The sequence below is a fragment of the Lissotriton vulgaris genome, chromosome 5 (genome assembly GCF_964263255.1).
Source record: "Lissotriton vulgaris chromosome 5, aLisVul1.2, whole genome shotgun sequence".
NCBI classification, from domain to species: domain Eukaryota; kingdom Metazoa; phylum Chordata; class Amphibia; order Caudata; family Salamandridae; genus Lissotriton; species Lissotriton vulgaris.
The window spans coordinates 2,014,658,305-2,014,678,198 of NC_141693.1; the positions used below are offsets into that span (position 1 = coordinate 2,014,658,305).

The 19,894-nt window shown below is 47.6% G+C and overlaps 1 protein-coding gene across 1 annotated transcript in view; it reads left to right on the forward strand.

Moving 5' to 3' along the window:
- The first annotated feature begins 2,774 nt into the window (after positions 1–2,774).
- Positions 2,775–19,894, forward strand: part of LOC147718023 (torsin-1A-like) — a 33,969-nt gene continuing 16,849 nt past the window's right edge. Inside the window, exons 1-3 of the mRNA XM_086924841.1 lie at positions 2,775–3,058; positions 16,039–16,304; positions 16,966–17,141. Of these exons, the coding sequence (XP_086780967.1) occupies positions 2,878–3,058; positions 16,039–16,304; positions 16,966–17,141 (623 nt within the window). The 5' untranslated portion in view covers positions 2,775–2,877. The remainder of the gene's footprint in view (positions 3,059–16,038; positions 16,305–16,965; positions 17,142–19,894) is intronic.

The following is a 19,894-nucleotide window of genomic DNA, read 5'->3' on the forward strand; positions in this document are numbered from 1 at the left end:
TTATAGCTACTGATCAACACATGCAGCAGCTTACACAACAACAGACATACTGATGCACAAATTAAGACAGTTTAGTCACTAACCCATGCACTCAGTGAGACACATTTAATCACTCTTTCATACAGTCAGTCATGCACCTACTAAATTCTTCATCCAGACACTTATACATCCACTCATTCTTCAATATGTAAAACATATTTAAACTTTACAGAAACATAGTCACTGGATGTTGTCATCAGTGATGTCATCAGTGATGTCACTGACCATGTCATGAATGATGTAATATGTGACATCATCAGCAGTGGATTGCGGGTGCGCGATATATAGTTAGCGCTTCTAACTATATATGGAATTTCAATGGTTTTATGCGAGTAAAATAAGGTTTTGTAAATGCTAATTTCTAACTATATATGGCCTAAAACCAATGGTTTTTTCATTGAATATATATATATATATATATATATATATATATATATATATATATATATATATATATATATATATATATATATATATATATATATATATATATATACATATGTATATATACACACACACAGTCCTGTCAAGTGTCACGCAACGGGTGTGACTCTAACGCATTTCAGTGCAGTGATCCGCATCACCGCACTGAAATGCATTGTCACGCATAATGGCACTCTCTGAAACTCGTGCTTCACTTATGTGCTGGCTCGGCTGCTCTCCGGCGCTGCAGACTCACTACTGCAGCTGGCTCCGTCAGATAGTTAAATAGTTAAATCTGTCTCTCCTCCGAGAGTCCGAGGTGCTACAATGTTGCAATCTGCCGCTGCGACGGACCGTGCACACCCCGGGCCCTCGGCGCGGCTGTCAATCACTGAAGACTTCCTGCCCTCAGCTCGACAGAGATGGGGGGGGGGGTTGGGATTATCGAATGTTGGGACCTCAATTCCGGCTGCCTCCAGAACACAGGAAGTCGTTAGAAGTGGCGGGGGGACTGGAGAGAAAGAGTCGAGCTTCTGCTGCCTTAGAGCTTGCGGTTCATATAAAAATGTAATTATTACCGCAGTGCCCCACACCTGTCAATAACTGACTCTCAGCATGGGCCGCCCGCGCATCAGGCATTGTGATCTTCCATATTGCAGAGCGAGAGTCTGGAGACCCCCCTGCGGCTCAGTGACGTGACTCCGAGAGAGAAGTAAGTAATGGCAGGCAGCTGCCTGTGCAATGCTGCCACTGACGTACGTTGTTGTATGTGGAAGTTGTGGTCTTACTTGTCAGACACAGTTGCAGGCAGGGCTACTCCCATCCTTCTGACTGGTTTATCTGCAAGATAGGAATGATCTGAGAATGCTTTCATGATCTGCAGGCCGCAGTGGAGAGCTGCTCTCTGTCTCGTGACACCTTAGGTTTTTCACTGGGCTCCGACCTCCACCTCTGAAAGCAGCACTTAAGTAAAGTTCATTAGTATTTTAAGTACTTATTCGCCAGGCAGCCTCAGACTTGTAGTGTGTGTGTCTGTTGTAACTTGTCACACACACAGCGCTGAGCCGAGCACACGCACAGCAAGATCTGTTCCTTTAATTTAAGACACAATTGCAGACAGGGCTGCTCTAAAGCCTTTCACCGTATCAGTCGTGTTCTGTCTGCAGCAGGGGGGAAGGGGGGTCGGACATTTACACCCGAGCTACGGCACAGGCAGCCAGGGCCTCTAGGAACTGCTAGAGCTAAGTAAATACACAGGCAGCGAGGGTTTCCAGGCAGGTGCACTGTTGGAACTGAGTTCCGGTACAAGAATGATAGCAAATAAACCTTTTTCATTTGTTTAAGTGTGCATTGGCAATACATTACTATTTTAAAATAACTCCAACATTGTTATTCCAGATCTGTAGTGCTACTTTTTAAATAAAAAGGTTGTTAAATTTGATTATTGTATTTAACATTGCTTCTCTTCTTAAATTCTAGTTAGTAGTCACCATAAATGACTTAGCAACACGTTTGCATTCTTGTACGTGTGCATGTAGTGTACTCTGAAGTTCTATGTCAGTGAAGGGAGATTATTCTAAGTATATGCTATTTTAATAGCACAAACAAAGACAAGTGGAGTGCTGTACATGGTCAAAGGCACAAGTACAGTCAGCGAGTGATGGGAGAGGTACCTGGCTTCTGTGAAGACTGAGACATGTAATATTACTACATTGTGCTGTCATGCTCTTCTACAACTCTTTCCTCAGTGGGAGCAGTGTTGAGGTAGTCCTGATGGATACAGGGATGTTTTTCCAGATCCTTCATGCATACATGGAGAAAGTCAATTGCCTGTTTTATCATTTTTTAGAGTTTTTGGTCACCAGTCTGGTCCACACCCTTTTAGCTTAACTACGTGTGGCTGAACACATGATCCTAAAGACCATCCCATTGCTCAAATAGGTGTACTTTCTCATATTTATATGATTCCCTCATTTTCATTGCTTGATTTTGCGCGCAAGGAATTGTCACTCACAGTCGGTGAAATGTCACTCATATTTACACTGAAAAAATGAAAATGTCACACATAGCAATCTGAAACCTTGGCAGCTATGCACACACACACACACATATTCTTTCATTGCTAATGCCTGCCGTTATTAAACCTTTCCCCTGTCGTTCTGTGGGCGGGGCTTGTTTCGGGCTGTGCGGTGTCCTTCATGCTTTACCTTGAGCGTGGGCAAGGCATCTCCTCGGCATAAGGCTCCGCGGGACGCGCGTGCGCACTGCGTCTGTTAGGTACAAGCCTAGCGCCAGGCGGAAGTGACCCCGTTCCAGCGGAAGTGATCCTGGCGCGGGGCGGAAGAAGCCGCTTCCTACCGGGCGGAAGCAGTGCTCAGCGCCTTCCGGTGTCCGCTGTCCCCCAACTGTCTCGCCATGGCTCCAGGGCTGTGGCTGGTGTTGCTCTTCGCGCTGCCCTCGGCCCTGACCCTGGAGCCCGTGAGCATGGGCCTGGCTATTGCCGCCGCCTCCGCCCTGACCGGCTTCCTGTCCTACCCGCGCTTCTACTGCGGGCGGTTCACGGAGTGCTGCGAGGAGGGGGCGCTGAACAGCACCGGTGAGGGGACAGGGGCTGCACACCTGGGGGGAGTGCTGCACCCCTGGGGGGAGGGCTGCCTGTGGGGCTGGGGCTGCATCCCGGGGGGAGTGCTGCACCCCTGGGGGGAGTGCTGTCTGTGGGGTTGGGGCTGCACACCTGGGGGGAGTGCTGCCTGTGGGTCTGGGGTTCACCCCTGGGGGGGAGGGGAGGGGGGGGGGAGTGCTGCACCCATGGTGGTGGTGGTGGGGCTGGGGCTGCACACCTGGGGGGAGTGCTGCCTGTGGGGCTGGGGCTTCATCCCTGGGGGGGGAGAGGGGGGGGGGGGGAGTGCGGAGTGCTGCACCCATCGAAGAGGGAGGGGGGAGTGCTGCCTGTGGGGCTGGGGGCGCACCCCTGGGGGAGTGCTGCACGTGGGGCTCCTGCTGCATTGGGGGAGTGCTGGCTGGTGCTGCGCCCTTGGGGGAGAGGGGAGTGCTACACCCCTGGGGAAGGGGGGAGTGCTACACCCCTTGGGGCGGGGCGGGGGAGGGGGGAGTGCTACACCCCTTGGGGCGGGGCGGGGGGGGGGGAGTGCTACACCCCTGGGGTGGGGGGGGGGAGTGGTGCACCCCTGGGAGGGGGGGGGGGGAGTGGTGCCTGTGGGGCTGGGGCTGCACCCCTGAGGGGAGTGGTGCCTGTGGGGCTGGGGCTGCACCCTTGGGGGGCTCCTGCTGCACCAATGGGGGGGGGGAGTGGTGTGCTGCACCCCTGTTCGGAGTGCTGCCTATGGGGCTCCTGCTGCACCTCTGGTGGTAGTAGTGCCTATCAGTCAGGCTGCTTGTGTGGCATTTGTGTGTTTTCCATATGCTTAAGTGTGACACTTGAGTAACGCTTTAATACGAGCAGAGACTATAGGTTATGTCTCTCTCATACGCGTCTCCTACTCTTTATCACACCCTTCTCTCCCCCATCACGTCTCTCTCCTCCATTCGAAAATAACCAGCAGTGGCTCTCCCTTTACTGTGCATTTTCACATCCCTCTTCAGACGCTCAAGTGCTCTGTCCCCAAAACTGGTGCAAGGCAGCTTATGTAGCGGGGGACAGGCAGGCTCCTCCTCTGTAGCAAGGACTCTGCAGATTCAAATTTAAAGCGCGCTCTGGCAGCTGCTGTCGGGGCTCATCTGATTTGCGTGATACATCGGACCCTGCGGGATAAATCGGACCCTGCGGAAATGCACCTTAAAGTGCGTTAGTTTAACTCTCAATGGAACACATGGCAGGGCTGCAACTAAGGCAATGGCTATGGGGGAGAAGAACACGGCTGGCAAGTAAGGCTGGAAGTTAAAAGGGCTAGAAGTTGGGGTACCTGAATTCTTCAGTCTTACAGTCCCAGGCAGGACCCGTTCTTGTTTTTAACTTTGCATTCCTGGGCTTCTGGTTTTATTTTCAGCGTTAATAATTCAGGACTACGTCTACCAGTATGCATGGGGAAAAACTGGTCTTGATTTTGTACTTGTACATCGACCGGGAAAACTTGAGAACTCTTAGTAAAAAAATTGTTTGTCTGGGTGAGCAGCGTATTGATGCTGCTGTTCGGTGGTATAATTGTGCTTTGCAAACATCAAAAAATCATAACTGATTTGGTGTTGAGATTGGTCATGGGAGTAGTCGGGGAGGTAGGTGCTGGTTACGTAGTCCAGGCTGCATTTCAGCTTCTACATTTATAGACCTTTTATGTTGGCTTCGTACACTGGGTCTCCTATTGGACTCCCAGACCAACCCATATCACCCCTTGAGTGGTGGTGGCAGAAATGTTAGTACAGGCGTTTGCACCGCTACTTATAGCTTGAAATTGCATATTGACTCCCCATTAAATCCCTGCGTCGTCTTCCCTAACTGGGGTCCCTTGCCTATCATGTTGTGGGTGGGGTGTGTTGTAGGCGTCTGTTAACTAAAAGAAAGTGGTCCGTTGAGACACAAATCTACAAGTGTAGTCTCCCTACATCAACATTTTTTTGGGTCTATGGTGCACATGACAGCTTTCTCACCTCTGATATGTCTTAGTGAACTTGACAGCCTTGGCTCAGTACATACTCCCTGAAATTAGTCTTCCCTCTAGAATTGGGAGTGGCGGGCAGGATTGCCATGCTTTCCATTTTTTAAACTTAGATTTATCCTCCTGGAGAGATCCCCGCCCCCTTTATGTGTGTATCATTAATTCTGCCATGTGTAATTATCACGTCTTTATCACAGCATGTGCTAAAGGCATATGCACTACCCGTTCTACTTGCCTTAATAAAAAGAAGTTGGTATGGCTATTTTAGAGTTTTCTCGTTTTGGTAGCTATGCCCCCTTTTGAGCACATTTTTGTTTTTCCGGGGCAACTAATAAAGAATGACCTGACATCGGGTTGACTGTGATCGGTGTCTGGGAGAGTAGTACTTGCTTATCTTCTCTCCTCTATCACTTGAGCCGGACAGAGAAATATACATATTCTCTTTGGTCTGCTGTCTCTATTTCGTATCACAGTGCGTATTTGCTCTCCTCGCTCAGTGGACCTTCTCTCTGCTGTCCATCTCTCAACTGGCAGAGTGAGACTTGGTTGTCCTCGCTTTGACAACTGTTTTAAGTAGCAGAGCAGGACCAGGCCATCTTTGCTGCATCTCCCTTTTAGGTGGTAGATTTCACCTGATGTTAACCTCTTAAGTGGCAAATTCTTTCTCAGTTCCCCTAGCTCTCCAGGCTCTTTCTCGTTCTTGCTGATTAAAATAAAAGGTCCACTTCCATTAGATTTGGAGATAAGTTCCATTAAAGCAGAACTTTGGTTGGTCAGTCATTCCATTTCTGCAACCATGTCACTTCAGCGTTGTAAGGATTCGTAACCAGGTGCTGAATTTTAGGTGTTGCTTGATCTCCCTTGATCTAGATTCCAGCTTTGATTCCTATTGTTGTGATGCATTGGAAGTGAGAAGCTGGACAGTCCTGTTAGAAAGGAGCTGTAAGGATTAATGGAAGACTTGTACATGGTCTAGCTGACTGAATGTCTAACAGGAGGATGACTCTGAACTGAAACCATCTAGAAGCCAGAACCTTCCTGCAAGACTAAATCGGAGACTAGCATTTATTTAATCATCGCTGCTGAGGCTGCAGCGTTCCTTTCGTTTAGTTAGTTTATAATTGCTCCTCTCCAGTCTTAGAGGAGCCTAAACGACCCTCCACATCTTATGGAGGGCTGATCATGTTAACAGAAGCCAGATGTTCTGTTTCCACTACAGCTGGAAACATTCTTCTTGCTTACATGGGTTCCGATATCTTTAAGGATTCATTCACCCCTTAACATAAAAGCACCCTTAGCAGGACTTAAGGTGTCATTAGTAGTGGCCTTTGGGCCTGTAGTGTTTGCAACTAGCGGCCCTAAAGTCTGGGGACTTCATAGTGTTTGCTCCGTCTGTGTGCCTCCATCACCCCCTGCTCCCCTAGTTGAAGATGCTCAGAGATTAGTTGGTTAGGTCTCTCCTACGCAGTGCGCATGTGCTGCATAGGAGGAGACCTCTTGAAATCGATTCCCTTTTTCGACCAAAAACATGCACACTTTGCATTACTTTCAATGGCAACGCGTGCACGTTTTGCAATTCCCTTGCGGGAGGGTGCTTTGGCAACATCTGTTTGTAATTAACTTGCAGACAGATGGTGCCCCTGCTCGCTCCTGCCAGGGAAACGCTGCGTGTGCTCTCGGCAGCAACACCCCCCACCCACTCGCTCGTTACTTTTGTCCTTTTTCTTATCGTGGGTAGCATTAAATGGTATACAATGATAAGAAATTAAAACAATATGCACACAAGTAATTGTGTCCCGCGTTGTATATTTGGGCCTGTTCTGCTGTGCAATATAGCAGGAAGTTTTTCAGCCGAACTGCGTCAAATGGGGGGGCGGGGTTATCCACAGCAATAAAACCGGGAGATAAAAACAAGCAGGTCGGCAGGCATATTATAAACATCACAGAAAACTTGAAAAATGTGTGTTAAAATAGGGTACTAAATATATGGTCAAAAGTTCCAGCCCTCCTGAACTACCAGGGAACACAAAAACACACCTCAACTTTCAGCACTCCTTTAAAATGCTTAAATAGTAATCAAGCACAATTCGTTTATTTATGAAAATGTGAGTAAAAAAGACGTGTTATTGCAGCAAAAGTAATCGGGGATGAAAAAATGCCAACTCTGGTGAAAGTTTTTATTAAGCATTTACAAACTATTCGCAGCCCTTGACTCAGCAGATGTCTTAACCGAGACAGTGAAATTCTAGAGCATGCAAGAACTCAGGGGAGACCGACGTCTGCACAGTCAGTGCAGAAGCGGAGGGGACTGCGGTCAGTAGAGTGATTGTCGCAGCAAACAGGTGGCTTCAGGTCAGCACTGAAGTCTCTTTGCAGCTAAGAGGCAACTCGGGGTCAGCATCAGTCAGTCTTTATTTAACAGAGGGGGCTGCCGGTCAGCAGAGGGGGTGGACTGAAGAAGAAAGCAGTATTGATTTACGTACCCATAGCCTCTTGTTCATTTTTGAAAATGTACTCAATTAAAAGAAAAACAAAACTTCGTCATTTTGTGCATGTGCACTTTTTAGTTGGAATGTTTATTTATTTTTTTTCCAGACCACTGCTCGAGTATTTGACTAGCACTCTGGGATATTCTTGTGGTACTGTCCCGTTCGCTTCCTTCTGCGTATGCTGCAGGACTAGCTAGTCAGATCCTCCGCACTCGACCGGGTGGGGGATGGGGGGAGGGGTAGGGGAGCGGCAGCGCACATTTCTAAGGATTCTGTTTTTATGTCTCGTGACATTAAATCCTTTACCAGATCGGGCCCGGTCACCACTGGGTTAAGGCAGCAACGCTTAAGTCACTTTTTAGGTCTCGCCTGAGCCAGCGCCTACCCTCTACCGTAGTGCCCCTTCCTCTCGCTACTGAGAGTGACAGCACAAGGGTCTTAAAGCGCCTCCAGTACGGACACATTCAGTAAGTTCAGGCAGCTTGCCTCTCTTCTAGGCTGCGCTGTGTGCTGCAGTCTGCGCTGAGGCATTACCATTCTGGTGAGATTGGTCAAAGGATTCACACTTATCAGCTTAACCTGCAAGTTTCCACCTTCAAAAGCTGAAGGCTCATTCGGTATTTCCTAATTTTTCATTGTAAATTAAACAAATAGCATTATTTATTAAATTAGCACCTAGCATTAACTGTCCCAAATAAAATTCACTTTAAAAGTGCAATACAAATATGGTCTGTTTTACCTACATTCAACTCAAATGCTTAAGTTAGCCAGTCTATCGACTGGGAGCCAGGCAGCCTTTGAAATCCGTAGCAGTTGCTGTATCGACAGCCCCTTCATCATACCATCTCCAGAGCCTCCAGGCACTTTTTAACGCTACCTCAACCACTTACCCACCTCAACTTATTTTACTTTTTTAATTGATACGCAATTGTTTTATTTAAAGCCGTGAATGTTACATGCTTTTTTAATTTACTGACCTTTTCTTCAATTTTATGTTTTAAATCGCTTTGAATTATTATTAATTACCCCAAACCTAGCCCTAAATGTAACACAGCGATCGCTGTTTTTAATTTAGTTCAAAGCATGTCATCGATTTTTAAATCTAATATATGATTCCTCTGAATGCATGCCATCACCGTCTTCTTCTTAATGTACGTACGCAGTTTTGACGCCAGTACATACCCGCGTGAGGACAGAACCAAGCGCACAGGATACATCTCATGGGCAGAAGTCCCGGAGAAGGGAGGGCGCTGTGAGTTCCAGACCCCCCCCCCCCCCCCCCCCCCCCCCCCATCTTTCTGGAAAAAGGATAAATGCTGGTTTCAGTTTTAATTGCACATTACACACTAGCGCCTTTATAATGGGAAAGTACGATTCTCTTCCGGCAATGTGCCTTGTAAAAACATGTGATTTGATGAAGTCTCTTTGAGCAAACACTGGCTTGAGCACACGCTATTTTAACTGCCTTATTATTCTCACAGACCCTCTAAGGATTGGGCTGGCTTCAGTCTAATGGGCGTATCCTTCAAATGCTCATGTCAGATTGCCCTTCTCTGGCATCCTTTCAAAGACTTGAAATTCACCTTCTCTGGCCTATTTATCTACTGGCCTCCGGGTCCGGACGCTGCCTTTAGGGCAGCTCTTCCTGATGCTGTCAGCTCATTGGCTTTAAGAGCTGCCAATTTTAGTATTGTGGGTGATCTAAATCTCCACTTTGATTCCCCCCACTCCCCTGCGGCTAGTAGTACTCTCGCCGACTTGGAGGCTCTCCAGCTAGTTAATCACCACACCCATGTTGGTGGTCCTATTCTAGACCCTATTTTTACAAACCTAACTATGGCTAAGGTGTTGCCCTCTAGGCCCATGTCCTGGACTGATCATCATTTAATAGAGCTACACCTTATGCTTAATGACTCTCCCCTTAAAGCCCCTATTCCTGTCACTTTCAGACGTCCCTGGAAAAAACTGAAATTGGCCGATTTCCATCAGCTTCTTAGTCTTCATCCTCTGGGCCCTTTTACTGATGCGGAGTCTGGTTACGATCTCTTTTGTAATTGGCTGACTAAAGCCCTTGACAGGTTGATTCCTATTGCTGAGAGTAAGCATCGGCGCTCCGAATCCAGCCCCTGGTACGATGACTCGCTTCGGCTCCTAAAAAAATCTTGAAAACAAGCTGAAAGAGCCTGCGTAAGTCATATCAGCCTGAAAGGAAAACTCAGTACCTTGCTAGGATTAAGAAGTACCATAGAGCGATTTTGTAAGGCACGTGCTGCCTACTTCTCTCTTGAATTTAGTACCAGCTCTAACCCGACTAAATTAATATTCAAGGGGCTTAAGGATCTCAGTCAGTAGAGCCCCAGTTGCTGAGATTTGTTCCTCCTCTCATTGTGAGGCTCTCGCCGCTTTTTTTGTTGAAAAGGTGGAGGCCATTTACCGCTCCTTTCCCGGTTCTACCAGGCCATTGGAGAAACAGGAATCTGCCTCGAAAACCACCATGTCTTTGACTTATCTTCCAAAGCTTTCGATGGAGAAATTTTATAAACTTGTAATGAAAGTTAAATCAGGTTCTCCAATGGATCCTTTACGACCTGCCTAATTCAGAGAATCTGCCCCTTTCTGCCTCCCTCCTTTACGTGACCGTATCAATTTATCGTTGTCCTCAGGCTCGGTCCCGGGTACCTGGAAACAGGCCCAGGTGATTCCCATCTTAAAAAAACCTGCCCTGGACCCACTGAAACTGGAGAATTACCGTCCCATCTCCCTTCTCCCGCAGGTAGCTAAACTGACCGAGGCCCATGTCAATACCATCTTCATTCTGACAATATATTAGATCCTTCGCAGAACGGGTTTCGGCCCGGCCACAGCACCGAGACTGTGTTACTCTCTATGGTTAAACATCTACGTACATTGGTAGATTCTGGTCATACTGCGGCACTAGTGCTTCTTGATCTCAGTGCCGCGTTCGACACGGTCTCCCACGCTATTTTATTACAGCGCTTGTTTGAGGCAGGTGTCGACAACGTGGCACTTGAATGGTTCCGATTTTTTCTATCTGGTCGTTCTTTCAAGGTTGCCACTCCACCTTTTGAATCTAAACCGTATCCTATTGTCCAGGGAGTCCCGCAAGGATCAGCTCTTAGCCCCACTTTATTCAACCTCTATGTGCAGCTGCTGTCGCCAAGCATTGGAACCTGACTATGGTATCCTAAGCTGACGACACGCAGCTGGCGGTTGCAATAAGTGGGGCCTCTGACCTTGAGGCAGCTAAGTTCCGTGAGGGATTAATCTCAGTGGTCCGCTGGATGACGGACAACTACCTTCAATTGAACGCCAAAAAAACCGAGGTGCTCATTGTTGGAAAGCAGTCATCTCTGGGGTGACAATTGGTAGCCATCTGAGCTCGGTCCCATCCCCATCCTTGCTACTGAGGTTAAAAATCTAGGGGTCTGGCTTGATTCTAAACTTAGCTTTGTCACCCATACTAAAAAAGTTGCCGCTACGTGTTTCGGGACTCTTCGCAAGCTCAGATCCATTTTTAAATTCTTTGATGCTCCCACCAGACAGCTTATAGTACAAGCTACGATTTTGTCTAGGTTGGATTACGCTAGTTCTCTTTTGCTTGGAGCTATTCGGGCTGAACTCTCTAGACTTCAACGCGTTCAGAACACTGCCGCCAGGGCTCTGGTAGGCTTACCAAGATACTGCTCGGCCAAAAAAACGAATCATAAGCTCCACTGGCTCCCTGTTGCTCAGAGAATTAAGTTTAATTGTCTTTGCCTCTCGTTTAAAATCCTGAAACACTCTTCTCCTCAGATCCTGGAGCATCTCATCTCTCCATATGCCCCTACGCGGTCTCTGAGGTCCTCAGGATTACACCTGTCTACAGTTCCACGCTTCAAGAGGTCTAGGACCGGCGGCCGCTCCTTTAGAGTGCTTGCTGCTAGACTATGGAACTCTCTTCCCGTCCATATCCGTGCGATTGACGGACTCTTGGCTTTCAGGAAGGCTGTTAACCTTTCTCTTTCCTTTGGATTCCTAGTGTTGTGTTTGTCCCTGGTATTGCTTTTGTCCGGTTTTCTGTCCTGTTAGCGCCAGGACGCCCCTTTGCTGGGACATCTGTGCGCTCTACAAATCCGGATAACATATCATAACTTCATTCCTTTCTTGAGGATGGGTAACATTTTGCTTTACACTCCTAAGTAAAAGAAATTCAGCCCTCCCAAGAAAAGGCAGTCGGTAAAAGAAGAAAACGCACATTGTAAAGAAGGCTCAACACTGAGGCAAATCAAAATGCAGTTTCAAAATAGAGGTTGAGGTTTTATCAATGCATCATTCTCTAACAGACTTTCACAGATGTCAAATGAAACCAGGAATACAACGTGCTAATATATATAGATGTATGTGCTCAAGCATGTAATAATGAAACGCTCATAAATTCAAATGCATGAGATAAACCACAAGCAGATAATAATGGTAAAACACGCAAATAATAATTGAACAGTCGGAGGAGCCAAGATGGCGACCGGAGCAGAAGCGTAGGCTCCCGGCTCCGCCAGCCCTTGAGCCCCGCACCGAAATCCTGATCACTAGCCGGTGAAGACGCGCTGACATCGCTCACGTTCACCCGAGGTCTCTGCCTGCCTGGTGACCGGAGATATTTGCGAAGCCGTCTGGCGGCCTCCGCAGCCCTGGAACCGTGACCTGTGCCGCCGTGCGCCGCCGGACTCTGATGGATCAACAGCGGCCAGATTGGCCCAGGCGGTGCCGGCTGTTGGGAAGCGTTGCCTCCTGAAGGGGACAGGGACCGGATTTAGTTGCTCCGACATTGTTTCTCGCACAATGCGATTGCAGCACGCTTGCGAGGAGGGGGCCCACTGTGCATGCATCTTCTTTGTTGAGCGCTGGAGGTGTGCCGTGCAGACTCCATTATTGATCTTGCCCGACATCGGCGGACCACTCCTGGATTTGCCCCAGCTCTGCGCCGGAGACGAGATGGCTCTCTGTAAGGGTCGTTTACTGGCAGTGGGCCATGCTAGCATCAGTGGCTCAGACTGCAGCTTGCCCATGCCGCTCTCGCCCCAGTTTTCCCATTGCTTTTCCGACGGGATGGACATGTCCGATGGCTCACAGAATGGGGAGGATCGCTTAACCCTGCCCCGGGACTGCAATACCCTGACTGGTGTTGAGCTGTGGGACGGATTGCATGAGACCTCTCGTGATGCTGAGATGGGGGGACCGCAGTCTGTACTATCCTGTGGGGCCGTCCTAGCTGCCCTTTGTGATCTACGGTCTGCGCTGGAAGATGGCTCCCGTGTACTGGGTAAGAAGTTTGATGACATCGCGTTTGCACTGGGGCGGACACGGCGGGCCTGCTCCCAGCAACGTATGGATTAGCCTTTGCCGGTGATTGAAGGGGCTACAGTGTTTCCACATGGTCGCAGCGGGGAGTGGATTGTCTCTGATTGATTGTACTGGCGCCTGCGGATGGCCGTCCGCCAGCTCTAACTGTGCTACAATGTTTCTCCCTCCTCCGAGGAATGAGTCCTTGTCCATTTTACCACCACTATTGACTCGGGCCCCTCTTATGCAGCTACTAGCCCCCTCGCCTGCAATCTCTTTGCGGACTCCGTTCTCCCTACTGTAGAACTTGTGCCATCGGGCGAACCTGGGGGCGCTATTCATTGAGGAAGACGGAACTAATGGTGACTGGCGACGTCCATTTTGTATTTACGTGCCTCTCCTCTCCCGTTCGTGGCCATTTTGTCCCTTTGTATCGGTTGGGGCTGGCTTTTCCCAGGGGGCATGTTTCGGGAGGCATCCACAATCAGGCCAGGGCTAGATGGTTCCCTTTGTAGTTGTGATTTACTGGCTGACGGAGAATAGGGTTGGAATGCTTATGTACCTAATTCGGATGCGCAATATGTGATGACTCTCCCCATTTGCACTCGTAACTGTTATTTGCTACTTTTGCTTCTGTTTCATGGGGTGGAGGATGTATGCGTGGCTGGGGAGACCGGGAGCACACATGTTTGGCCCTTCTTTCGGTTCTTATGTGACTCCTTTTTCTCTTTTCTTCCTTTTCTTTCTTGCCTGTATTTCGGGTACTCTTTTTGGGCGACAGGCACACTGCAAGGGGGGGGGGTAAGCCGTAGCCTCTGCATGCGTGTGGGGTGGGGGGAGGGGCTTCTTTTTGTCTTCAGTTCTATGGGCCTTATTTTTTCTTCCTTTTTGACTCCTGATCTTCTCTTATTTCTTTCTTTGGATCGGTGGGGTGGTTAGGTGGGGGGGTTTGACGATCGGCACGCAGCATGATTTGTCATGATCTATCCTTATGTTGCTTTGTGCCGCTACATCGACTATGTTTTTGCTTGTTTAATGCCTGCTGGTGGAAGTTGCCCGCTCCGGTTCTAGATGGGTTGTTTGGTCCCTGATCCTTCTTAGTCTCTATTCTCTATAGTATATTTAATTTTTTTTTTAAATTAACCTTCATACCTCCTGTTTCTCGGCAGTTCAATGATATTCAGTGTAACTCGGACTGATTGTTAACTTGTATTGCGATACTGCTGGGATTTGTCTACCTCGCAAATGTGCTTACAATGTCATCGAGGCTGGCCGGATGGTTGTGGGCCCGTATTTGTTCGCTATTTCTGCACAATAAAGGTTTTAAAAAATAAAAAATAAAAAAATAGTTGAACAGTCACAAGTCGAATGCAAGGAAGCAAAACATAAGCAGATAATAATAATAGACGTCCAATGCAAAAAAAAGCACTGCAGCAGGAATAAACTCTGTCAAATGAAAGTATCAGTTACAAAGAGCACAACATGAAAGCATCACAGAGCAAGGAAACTCCTAGATCTTACAGCTCAGCATCCCGGTCAGCTTGACCGGGAAGCCCTTTCGGTCATCCAGAAGTCTCAATGGGACATAAAAACTTGCCCCGTGACGGTGTGTCCACCTCACGAGTGATATTCTGTATGAGCGCCAAGATTTTCTTTCTTTAATACCTTATACTAAACGTGGAGAGAGACTTCTAGAAATTCCCCCTCCCTTTATCTATTGCGAAACCAAGACTGACTGTACTGGTCTGTTCCAAGGCCAAGACTGAAGCCAGCCAAAACTCTGTTTTGACTTGGTGTGAGAGGGATGTCCTGTGTCTCAAATGCACATCCCACACGATCTGTTCCAGCAAGGCTCTTTTGCTCTGTACTTAGAAGAAATTAAAACATCGTACTCTGAAGCTGCGAGACGGTATAAAATCATGAAAGAGCACAACAATTATGTTGTACATTTAAAATAGTGTCAGTGCAAATTAATTCAGTCAAAGGTCACCACAATCTCACAATGTGAAAATACATGTAGCACTACCGGTACAGGGAAGAGGTGTGGCGCAGCAGCCAGGGCAGCTGACTCCGGAACCTGGGGGCTCACCGTTCAATCCCCGGTGCTAGATCAGCCCAGCACCATGTGACTCTGGCCAATAGCTTGCTTAATCTTCCCGACGGCCCCCAGCGCCTTGACACCCTCGGGTAATTGTTCATGCTTTACAAATACTGGACATTTAAATCAGTGTGCTGCCCTGGACTTGGAGGGGGACTCCATATCACCAGAGCTGATGTCTTTCTCTGCAGCCAACCTGCGCTTCTTCCTCCAGGGCAATCTGTTCCATATCCAATGCTGTCTCCCGCTCTCCCTTTCCTTCTCCTTCCAAGCACACCCTTCTTGTCTTTCCTTTTGCTGCATCTCATCTGCTTGATGGGCCATCCTTTGTTACTCACACTCAAATTCCCTTCTCCGATAATCCTTAACTTCTTGGATTTCAGTTGGAGTTTGTCTCTGCTAGGTCAGTCCCCCGCCGCCCTACCCTACCCTAAATGGAGGTGCATCCTAGGGCAGGGGGAAAGTTAACTAGAAATTGGGGGAGAAACACGTCTAGGGGAAGCTTGCACTAAAGTGCTCTCCTGAAATCTTTCCACCTTATCTTCACTCTGCACTGCCCTCTCCCTCCAAGCATTTTGCTATGTGGCTAACCAAGTGTTCCCTGTCCTTAACCATGTGACCCTCCACCTCTTGTCAGCACACATTTCCTTTAGTTCATCCATGGACTGGTCCTGCAGTTCAGCTTTCTTTCCAGTGTTATCTGCCAGGTATCGGTGCCCACTGAGTCTGAAGTCTAGTGATCAACACCGCTCACCCACCAGTGTGACAACTGTGTTCCTGGGGCACCAGGACAGCCAGCGGTGAACCACTCCAGCTGATGCAACTGAAGCTAGTAACTCTTCACTGCCCTGTACCCCAGATACCCGGTTGTGTCACATATTATTTGCTACAAGGAGTGCTTTTCATTTTCCTCATTTGAAACCATGCAACCCCATGTCTTCACTGCTAAATGTTGGTACAAAAAAAACATTTTATTCATAAACTCAGAGAAGAGCAAAGCTTGTCATTGACCTATTTTGTCTTTGTTCTGGTCTAGCTCTACAGCTTGCTTTAGAGCAGCGGCTGTTCGGACAGCACCTGGCCAAGAAAGTGATCCTCCAAGCACTCAAGGGCTTCATGAACAACCAGGACCCAAAGAAAGCTCTGACACTGTCTCTGCATGGCTGGACCGGAACCGGCAAGAACTACGTCAGCAAGATCATCGCTGAGCACATTTACCCACAGGGACTGAACAGCAAGTTTGTGCATGTATTTGTGTCCGCCATGCACTTTCCACACGACAACCTCGTTCCCAAGTACAAGGCAAGTAGTGGTGCAGCAGTTCACATCTGGTTTAATTCTGTTGAGGTTTTGCAACAGTAAATCTACTTTTCTCTTCAGGCCATGCTAACTTGATCCCTACAGAGGATGGGTCATGCCAGTCCAATTCCTCCTGAATGAAGGGCCATGCCAATCCCACTCCATCTCTACTGCCACCACATCCTTATGCCTCAAACTGGGGGCTATGCCCACCTTATTGCTTCAAAGCCATGGTGGTTCCCAATCCACTCCATCTCTGCAGAAAACGAGTCATACAACAGAAATTACAAACCGTAGGGAAATACGTTGTATAACAATCTTTTTATATACCTAGATACAATTCCGTGCTTTGCATGTTTCATTTTATTAAAATGAACAATCCGGTAACAAAAACATATTTTTAACTCCCTGTTCTCTAATGAGCATAACATCTGGGGTGGAAAACTAGCAATTCTGTGGTCCCGGTCTTGTCACTGTGCTGTTGATTGGGCAACAAACATATATATACCACTTATGTTCTTGCTGCATCAGGCTATGGATTGGGTTGGTTTACGTTTTTCCAGTCGCCCATCAGCTGGATCTGGGATGGTAATATAATGAGCATTTCTAAAGCGCACAGCTCCCTCTATGCGTTGCTGTGAATGACCTTCCACCCTCTCTGCAGGACCAACTTCAGATGTGGATCCGAGGAAATGTCAGTGCCTGCCCACGTTCTGTTTTCATATTTGATGAGATGGATAAACTCCACCCTGGACTCATTGATGCCATCAAGCCCTTCCTGGATTACTATGATGAAATCGATGGTGTGTCCTATCGTAAAGCCATCTTCATCTTCCTCAGGTATGGAGAGGGTGTCTCCTACTAGGAGGGAGCTTTGGGCCATGACCTTAAGATTTATAAATACCAGAGTTGATGGTAAGGATTCTGTAGTTGAGGATAGGTCTGAGTTTCCATGAAAAAGGTGGTTTTTGATTGCTTAATACTTTGGCACCCTTTGACAAATCTGTTAGAAATAAAAAGTACAAATCTGGGTTAGTTTATAAATGCCGCATAGAGCAGCTCAGAAGGCAGACAAAAACAAGCATTGGCATAGCCAATAGGTCTCGCTTTTGGGACCATATAAGTGTTTAGTTATCCAGCACAATATCCTTGGTGCAACATCAGCGGTTGCATAGCTAAACACTTATAAGGTCCCAATGGCGAGACCTATTGGCTATGCCAATTGTTAAAACAAGCATTGATAGCATCAATAAGTCTACCTTACAACTGCATCAATAAGTCTACCTTACAACTGCCCATGCCTCATCAGCTGCTGAGTTAGTCTGTGTTATTGAGGATGGACCGCTGGATTAATGCAAGAATGAGTTAATGGTTAGATTAACAGCCTAATGATAGCGAGGATAAGTGAGTGGATGAGATGTGGCAAGAGCCTGGACATACTGGCTCATTACTGAATTTGCCCATTCGCCCATCCACTGCGTCACACAAAATGAACTAACAACTCAACAATTAGGATGAGCTTTCAGTTGGGTGCGAGGCCTACAGGCTTTGCCAATGCCTTATGTTGCCGCCGCTCTCAATTCACATACTGCTGTTAAGTGCTCAGAGCCCTGATTTTGTGGACTAAGACGCTACATAAAACAAACTGTTACTGGCTTTGGAGCTCGAAGGGTCCACTTGTAACTGAACGTTAGTCTCAGGTAGCTGCTGCATGCACTGCCCACCGCAAGAGCAATTCAAACAAAAGCATTTCTTAGGGTTACACTACTTAGCCACGTCCTTCTCGGTCGGCCCGCCGCCCCTCCCCTTTCTCTCTGGGAATTGAGGAATTCCAGAAATGTGAACTCTGGGCTCTAAAACAAAATTTGGGAGGAGAGCAGTAATTCTTCACCGGCACGACTCTCAGGGAGCTTGGGCATGAAGAATGCAAAACGGCGTCTAAAAGCTTCGGTGACGCAGCCTTCGCACTAGGCCTCATGCATGAAACAAGGATATGCTGGCGGGTGGCGCACACCGCTGGTTTCAGTTCCACTTGCTATTAAATTTCTGAAGATGAAGGTGGACACGCGTGACCCAATAGCTTAAGTTGTGTTTTAAGACCAAGATCACTAAAACAAGTAACTTAATTTTTTATTTAGTGCAAAATACCTCTACTGTCCCTAAGCGCTATAAATAATAGAGGACGCTATAAACAAATGTACAGTCCTCAAGTCACTAAGCTCGGAAAGAGGAATGGTTGAGTCTTCTTCCCGGGTTTCTACCTCAAAACATGCACACCACCTTAGTTTGTCAGCAGCAGCCTCCCGCCGTGGCGTTTCTCGTTCAGTGGCCGGGAGCATCAGCTGCTGCCCTGCTATCTCAGAGCGCAGGAGGGGGGCACGCATCAATAGGCTACGCAGAAGGGTGCCGGGATGTGAATGAGGAGGAGGAGGAGGGGGTGGTGGAGTAGAGAGGAGAGGCGCTTAAGAATGAATGGGAAAGTGGAAATAAGTCCAACTGCGGCATGAATGAATGCACGAAAACAAAACTTTTACATTGAAAACTGCAGGGGTCTCTGCTGCTACTAGGTTCACAAGGGGCATAAGAAGCGCAAAATAGATGCCTGTTGCTGTGATACACGACACAGTCAGTCTGTGCATGTTTGTCCAACCAGTATTTGCATGCTTTAGCATCGGGGAACAGATGGGCTCAAATGAATCACCGAGGCATGCCGTTCTGAACAGTACAGCATGCTATAGCGCCAAGAGAACCTTTCCCTGTCCAGGCCTGTACAAGGCAGGACGCTGCATGCCAGGACTTACTATTGTGTGTGTGTAAACATACCAACACGTAAAGGAAGCATGGCTACAAACAGGACTGCAGAAGGTGTTCTACAAAACCACGGACTTGTGCATGCACTAGGTGTGCTAGAAGCAGTTCTAAACCAATGTACATGGAGGGTTCAACATTGCACGAGCTTTCTTGCTCAACATTTACAAAGCATAAGCCCGGGAGTTGTGTGCGCACAGTAAAAGAAAATTTAAAAAACGCACATGAGTGGTACACGCACAGCGACAAAAGTGAAAGCTGCTGCGAGGGGTGTGCGATGTGCGCCCACCATGACGAGAGAGGAAAGCCAGATGGCGCCTCTGCTAGTCATTGTGCGCGTAACCTCACACTCTATGGCAGCCAAAAAGCTGTGGTCGAGTTTTTAAAGCCCACACACTAAATGTCTCGCAGAGCAGCGCATGCGCTGGCTCAGGCGAAACCTAAAAACAGGTGTGAATAGTTAGCTTGTTGCATTTTAATTCTCATTAGCAGCACACTGAGCAGTGTTATGGCAAACTTTATAAAAGTAGAACTTTACAGTGGAGGTTCTTTGCTTGATTTGGCTTAAATCGTTAAGTAATTCTTGAGTCTATTCTTTGAAAAAGCTCAGGCTGGGTTTGAAGGATTCTATTTTTTATTTGCTTATACATTTCACACTTTTTGGTACAGATTTAAATGAAATTTGGCAGTTTGGTAGCATGTTTAGATGACTTTCAAATGGCTGACCTCCTGTTTTGTGCCAGATGAAGAGAGCATAACCTTAAGATGTCTCTTAAAATCTGAGT